At 47.2% G+C, this 7,560-nt stretch overlaps 1 protein-coding gene across 2 annotated transcripts; it reads right to left on the bottom strand.

The window, feature by feature from the left end:
- Positions 1–385: 385 nt before the first annotated feature.
- On the bottom strand, positions 386–7,173 carry COQ10A (coenzyme Q10A). Of its 2 annotated transcripts, none has more exons than XM_069079613.1 (5): positions 3,666–7,173; positions 3,095–3,241; positions 2,306–2,498; positions 1,942–2,043; positions 386–1,238 (listed from the first exon to the last, which is right to left on the bottom strand). In XM_069079613.1, the coding sequence occupies exons 1-5, from the start codon at positions 3,788–3,790 to the stop codon at positions 1,071–1,073; spliced, it is 735 nt and encodes a 244-aa protein (XP_068935714.1). In that variant the 5' UTR covers positions 3,791–7,173; the 3' UTR covers positions 386–1,070. The 2 variants fall into 2 exon arrangements, with proteins under 2 accessions (XP_068935714.1, XP_068935721.1); XM_069079620.1 differs by lacking the exon at positions 3,666–7,173 and adding an exon at positions 3,555–3,657.
- Between the last annotated feature and the right edge of the window lie 387 nt (positions 7,174–7,560).

The raw sequence follows: 7,560 nt of genomic DNA, 5'->3' as shown, positions 1-7,560 counted from the left end.
CTTTATACTAATATGTATTTTATTTTTTTGCATTTAAAGACATCATTCTAAGAGTGTCCATAGGATTCTTTACTATAATGGCAGAGAGGCCATCAAACAAAAAAAAGTTCCAATAGCCCTTGTTTCTGGCACTTGTTTGATGCCAGGCTTGGTTCCTGGTCTGGATCCCCTTCCCCCACTAAGTTCCTGCTACAATTGACCTTCTGAAGAGAGGCTATAAATAGTTAAGAAGGGCCTGGATAGCAAGTCCTAGCCAGGGGAATGTGGGGCTATAGTTAGCAGGGACACTGTGTCCAAAGACACTGTTGTACAGGGCTACCTTTTTCCCTCATTGAGTTCTCTTCCTGCCCTGTATTCCTTACCTAAAAAGCATTACAAAACCAAATCCACACAATTGGTTTATTGGCTCTTCATCAAAACACTCAGCCCAGGTGGAAGAAAGGGACAGGCTAGAAGTAAGGGCAACTTTACCAAAGCCTCCCCTCCACCCTGGAAGGAGGAAAAGAACTCCCCTGACATCCGACATATCTTAGCCAGGTGGGGGAAATACTCCTTTTTTGGAAAGCAGACTTTAAATAGAACCTCAGATACCTGGATTCCAAAATGGAAGTAACTTTAACCTCATAAGACTTCTTTATCAGGACAATAAGAATTGTCCCTATCCCCTTAGCTCCTTAACAGGAGTGAGGAACACTGTAATACAGCTTTACCGGAGACCTGGGATTGCTTTACCCTTCCAGAGACACTGAGGCACTATAAGTTAGACAGGAAATGGAGCCCTAGCTCACAAGACACAATCAAGATATAAAATCCCAGCAGTTCTGAGTTCAGTTTCCAGAAGGAGACAGGCATGTAAGGTTCAGTTCCTGGAGTCAGGTTAGCCAACTCCTGGGGATCTCCCTTACCCCTCAGCATCTCCTAAGTGATGAGCTCACTCCAGATTCCTGAGTTCTCTCTGCCTGGAGAGCCAGAAGTATTAGGGCAGGGGGGCAAGGAGGCAGACATAAACAAGACTTGCCCCAGATGATGGAGCATGGATCAAACCAAATAAATAAGTGACGGGGCTGGTCTCATGTATGGTGCACCTCGTGGAACATGAGCTCACGGGGGATGGCTGTCTCTGGACCAAACTTGGTGGCCGCTCGGCGCTCAAAGGCAGCGACGTTCTGTTTAACGACCTCATCGAAAAACATGGTGGCCAGCTGAGAATGGAGCAGTGAGCGGAATTCAAAGGAAACCTAGGGATGGGGGCAAAAGGAGACAGAAGCCGTCACTTTAACATGGGTAACTTCCCTGAACAAATTCAACGGTGCTATTCTTCAAAGTTTTTAACCCCAAAGCTTCCATTCAGAGTCCACAGTCACCATTCAAAATTGAGCAGGAGTGACTTCAGTCATGGGGTAATCCCCTGGGAAGCATGGCACTGGTAGCCTAAGTCAGTGATATAATAGCTAATGTTTATATAGTGTTTATTGTATGTACCAGGCTCTGTGTCAAGTGCTTGGCAATTATCTCATTTGATCCTCATGACAACCCTGTCCTAATTTACAGATGAGCAAACAGGCAAATGAGTTAAATGACTTGCCTAGGGTAAGTATCTGAGGCTGGATCTGAACCGAAGTCCTGACTCCAGGCCCAACTCTAACAGAAACAAAATTCCTGATGATCACATTGATTTAGAAAACCACAAGTTAATCCTATTGCATTTATTTTGTTATTTATTTCCCTATTAGAGTTTAATCTAATTCAGCTTACACTGGGGAGTTTTGTTGACAGCTGGGCCACCACTGAGAGACTGAAACCTTTGGCCTAGTTGGTGATTGGAACTTAGCACAGTGCCTGCTGCCACATTAACTGCTTGATAAATGCTTGCTGAATTGACTGGAGGCTAAAAACTAACAGTCCTATCCACTGTTTCCCAGCCACAGCACCCTGACTCACCGAAAAGTCCACAGTGCAAGTTCGGGAATAGGCAGGAAGACCAGGGCTGAATCTCCAGATGGTCTCCAAATGGTTGAAGAGTTTGCCATCAGTGCAGACAGCCTGGAGAAAGATGGGTTGTCAGTCAATGCATAATTAGGCGGGGCAAAGCCCAAAATGTGAAATAAAAATTACAAAGTAGGGGTGGCTAGGTGGTACAGTGAGTAAGAGTAAGAGTACCTCCCCAGGAGTTGGGTGGACCCATATCAGTTCAGGCCTCAGATACTTAATACCCACACAAAAAGAACTGGCCGTGTAACCTTAAGCAAGTTACTTAACCCCAATTGCTTTAAAAAAAAAAAAAAGAAATAGGGTAGTGCCTTACCTTGACCATATGAGGCTTGACCATGGAAACAGCTGAAGTGTAACGTTCCACAACAGGTGGGAAGCCAACCTCCAACTGGGCTTTCAGGTAACCTTTTCGGCTGGACACCACTAAGGACTTCTTACACCAAGGCACAAACTCCTTGTACTCCTGGACATTGGACACCACCTCATACATCTCCTGCATTGAGTACCTGGGGGCATTTGGGGGGTAGGGGGTTCAAAGAGAGGGGCCAAGGATCTAGGTGTGGGGTCCAGGTACTTGCCAAGTCTTAGCACTGACTTTATACAGACATGTATACACAACCCATCCATCCCAGGAATATGGAGATCAGCTGACCTCCCCAAATCATAATGGCAGACTCCCCTTGTTCCAAAGCGATATAACACACTGAAAACTAGGCCAATGCTGCACTCAGAACTGGAAAAAGGTTGGTTTAATCCTCAGGTCACTGGAAAAATTCAAGTATTTTGTGGCAAGGCAGTGCTGTCTTGACCACTGAGAATTTCATAGTTTGAAGGAAATAGGAGTAGGAAAAATGGCATCAGTGGCCTGGAACTGTGAGCACAGAATAATTTATTGTAAGGTCTTTGCTTCTAGTCGGGCCAATTCTTAATCTTAGTATTTCTGCTCTGGTGAGATCTTTGAAGTGAATCGGTACATAGGCTATGCCAGGTGAGGAGGCAGGGCATGACTGGCGGCAGATGCAGTAAAACTTCCACGTCTCAGTGTGGGGCACCCTATTCTTTTTTTACACCGGGGTCGGGGGGAAGGGCAGGGGATTCTCACCCCATAATCCTGCGTTCGGAGTATGCCTTGCGCTTGTTGGTGAATGGGGAAGCGAAGCCCATAAAAGACCGGCTGTGGGGAAGCCCGGCCTCAGCCCCCAAGGCCTGGGCAGCTCTGGGCAGCAAGAGGCTGCAGGAGGACAAAAGCCTGGGGAGAGGAAGGAGGCAGCGTCAGCGGGCCCCGGCGGGGCTGCTCACAAGGCTCCGGGCGCCCCCGCAACCAGTCGGCTGCATGCCCGTCCTGCGTCGTGCCGGACCGGGGGTCTTCCCAGGGGAAAGGTCAGCTGGGCGAGCTCCCCGCCTTCCAGCACCAGCTGCAAGCCGCCAGGCCCCCGCGCCAAGCCGTCACGAGTGCTAAAGGTCGGGGGCGGCTGAGGACAGGGCCGGGGGAGGAGCCCCCGAGGGTAGCCAGCACGCCGGGCCTGGGCCACGCGAGACGCGCTCGGTTCCATCGGGCCCACCTGGCGCGCGGAGAGGCGGACGCGCGGCGGGACGGGGGCATCGCAGCTCCGCGGGCGCCCCCCAACCGGTCCCCCTACCCCGCTCCGGCGCAGACGGGAGAGCGGCCTCACCTCATTGGCTGCAGCGCTCTCAGGCCCGGGGGCGGGGCGGGGTGCGCGCCGGGCCGGAGGCAGCAGCAGCGCCGGGCCGCCGCGCGCGTCCCAGCGGGGAGCCGCCGCGCGCCCGCCGACGCCATGCGCGCCGCGCGCTCCTGCCTTCTTCGCCCTCTCCTCCTGCCGAGGTCTTGCCCTCCCAACCCCTGCGGGCTGGGAGCGGCAGCCGGGGAGGGAAGACGCCCCGGAGAGGCAGGGGACTGTGCCTCACAACCACTCCTCCCGGTCAGCCCGCTTGGCTGAGACTGAAGCCGGCGGCCGCTGCGGCTCCAATTCGGGTCCCCGGGTCACGTCATGCCGTTGCCATGCTACAGAGGGTGGATGAAAGGTAGAGGAAGGACGGGGATCGCGGAGGCTTCTGGGGATTGTAGTCTCAGGCTTGTAGGTTAAAGGCCCGGGGTTGCTTCTCTAGCGGGATGTTCCCACGTGGGGCTCCTCGCTCGGTTCCTGTTTGCGTGACCCCATGACGTCACTCACCGGCTTTGGCGTTCTGAGCGGAGGGATTGCTCAGTCCGAGGGCTGTGGAGGTGCGGCCCTTCAAAGCAATGCTTCGGTCCTTAGCTCTCCTTGTAGCCCAAGTCAATGCCATCACTTCTCCAGATTCCTCATGCACACTCATCGCGACCTGGCTGCAATTCGGCGAGTCAAACGCCGCGGGTCTACAAGGGCATGTGTCGAATGGGGCGGTGTCTAGGGCCCCACTGTGTGTACCTGGACGCCGTCCACTGCCAGCCCCAGAGACGTCAGGGCCGGGCAAGGCTGAGCCCCAATTTAGTACCTCTGCCAGTCCGGTCAAGGTGTCCTCAGGCGAAAAACAGCACCAAACCTCCCCACTTATAGCTTTTCAACTCTGTCTTTATCAGTCTCTGTCTAATGGGTTCAAGGAAAAGGTCCAAGGGTACAACTTGTACATATTCATATGTATTCTGAGACTGTTAAGGATAGCAAAGGCACTGTCTCCAATCGTCTCAGCTGCACCCCCTCCCCCCCATACAGCCTGTGCAGGGGGGAAAAAGGAAACACTAAAATCTCTTCTGTTCCCTTTCACCACCTAATTTTGTTGTTTTTCCACAATTGTAAATAGAGTAGAAGGGAATAAGGAAGGAATAAAGCTTCCAAAATGCAGGCTGCTTCGGTTGGCAGTCAAAGAAGAAACAAAAAACTTTTCTATGCCCCTCGCCCCAACCCCAAATCTGAATCTGAGAGGAAAACAGAAAATGAGTTGATGAACTGGTAAATGGGAAGTGGTTCCCCAACGCCAGAGGCTGAGGCATATAGCAAAGCCTCTGTGATCTAGGGATGTCAAGGGACCCAGGGTCATCATGACAATTACCCTCTGCTGTCTCAACCCCAACCAGTTTTGCTCCTCTGGCCAGCTTGTTTACCTCTGCTCTCTCCCACCCGCTCATCCTGGTCTGAGCAGCTCCACCAAGATCACGTGGCTGGTGGCCTGGGGAAATCATTCTCGTTCTCTGTTCAAAATGAATGAACCAAAAAGCATTTAAGCATTGACTATCTGGAAAGGACCGTGCCATCGAAAGAATGCAACCCAAATCATCAGAGTTACCCACTGCTCTGAATATAGCAAGATGAAAACAGTACCTACAGTATCTGATCTCCAGTAGCCCACATTTTTTTAAACAAGATTTTATTTGTTGTTTTTTTACATCACCAATACTTTTCCCCAGTACCCTTCTTCCTCCACTTCCCAGAGCTATCCCATATAACAATTTTTTTTTAAAGAAAAATCAGCACAACTGATCAATATATCAGAAAAAGTCAGAAAATATGTATAATGTCCCACACTTGTGATCTTTCTGCCTCTGCAAAGGACTGGGTGAGGTTATCATCTCACATCTCTTCTTTTGAGCCATGCTTGTTCTTGATAATTTTGTAACATTAACTTTTAATTTTTTTGAAAGTTTCTTTCCAGTTACATTGTTGTAGTTATTGTAAATATTGGTTTTTTTGTCTCTGCATCCATTCATGTAGCTCTTTTCCATATTCTCTGTGTTCAGCATTTACAGCACAGTAATATTCTATTCCATTCATGTACCACAATTTGTTTAGCTATTCTTCAGTCTATGGGCATCTTTGCTTCCAATTTCTTGCGATCATAAAAAGCGCCATTACAAATATTTAGCGTACTGTATGTAGGGACGTTTTTCTTATCAATGGCCTTCTTGAACTATAGGCCTAGTAGTGGGATCTCTGAGTCAAACTGTATGGACATTTCAGTCTCTTTATTTGAATAATCCCAAATTGGGCTCACATTCTAATTGGGAAAGAGAACATATGTAGATTTCAGCTGCAAATCCAGTGGAAAATCCCACAAATCCTTGGGGTATACTACCAAGGCAGATGGCCATTTCTGATGTTGAGCTCCTTAACAATGCTAAGGACCTTGGTGTTGAGAACTTCCTTTTCTAGGTCTTAAGTAGTTATAACAGTTAAGAGGCAAGGGGTGTAGCACCTACCAGATTAGAAGTCTAGAGGGATCATTCTCTAGGATAATGATGGGGGGAGGGGGGAATTGGCTTTGGGAGTGAAAGCAGGGCTAATGGCCTGGGGGCCACTGTTCTTCCTAGTGCTTTTGTGATTACCTGCCCATAGACAGTCGATTTGGTGTTAGTGGCAGGAATGGTAGACCCCCTTCTCCACAGGGTTTACTTCCCTGGATGATAGTTGCAAGGGCCAGACTAGAAACAGGGCTGTTGACCTGGGGGAGCACTGCTATTCCCAGGACTCTTGGGCACTAGGTCCTAGGCTGTCCCCTGCAAAAAAAAAAAAAAAAAACCATAGGAAATTGGAGAAATCTGGGTAATGTCTGCCTACCCACATAGGAAGATACTTCTGGCTTACCAAGTTTCTATGATGACATCTGAGGAGGAGAGGGGATCTATGTCCTAATAGAAGGAAAACCTTCTTCCTTGCCAAAAAAATTTTTAACCACCTACAAAATCAGCTGAAGACTACTTGAATTTTGTAAATGTATGTTATAATCATCAAAATATTATTTAAAACAACAAAAGTGATTATATCAATAACTCAGGTAATCATTCCATAGGTACATCTACATCAAGTCCATATTACCATTACATGAACTAGTGACTAAATGTCTCAATTGTCTCAATTTACATGCAGGATATTCCAGTCCTTTTTTTTGTTTTTGGCATATAGGAATGAATGCTCATATATCCACAAGTAAGGTCACTTGGTGATTTAACAATAGTAACATTATTCTTTTTTTTTAGTTTTAAATATTTTAATTTTTTTCAAATTACATATAAACAATCTTTAACATTCATTTTTAATATTTTATTTTTTTCAGGTTACATATAAGCAATTTTTAACATTCATTTTTTAATATTTTGAGTTTCAAATTCTCTCCCTTTACTTCTCTCATTGTGGAGGCAAGCAACTTGATATGTTATACATGTGCAAAACATTTCCATATGTTGTGAAAGAAAACACAGACAAAACAATGAAAAAATAAACACTAGTATGCTTCAATCTGCATTCAGACTCCCTAAGTTCTTCCTCTGAAGGTGGATAGCATTTCTCATTATAAGTCTTTCAGAATTGTCTTATATCTTTGTACTTCTGAGAATAGCTAAGGCATCCACAGCTGATCCTCATATAATATTGCTATTACCATGTACAATATTCTCCTGGTTCTACTCACTTCACTTTGCATCACTTCATGTAAGTCTTTCCATGTTTTTTCCTGAGAGTATCCTGCTTATCATTTCTTATGGCACAGTTCTATTCCATCATAATTATATACTACAACTTGTTCATCCATTCCTCGATTGATAGGCATCCCCTCAATGTCCCATTCTTTGCCACCACA

This window comes from Petaurus breviceps, unplaced genomic scaffold, assembly GCF_028583685.1.
Source record: "Petaurus breviceps papuanus isolate PSGF00001 unplaced genomic scaffold, PetGlider_PUasm1.0 154, whole genome shotgun sequence".
Taxonomy (NCBI): Eukaryota; Metazoa; Chordata; class Mammalia; order Diprotodontia; family Petauridae; genus Petaurus; species Petaurus breviceps.
Note: the sequence above shows the minus strand (reverse complement) of the source record. Positions and strands in the feature narration are given on the sequence as shown.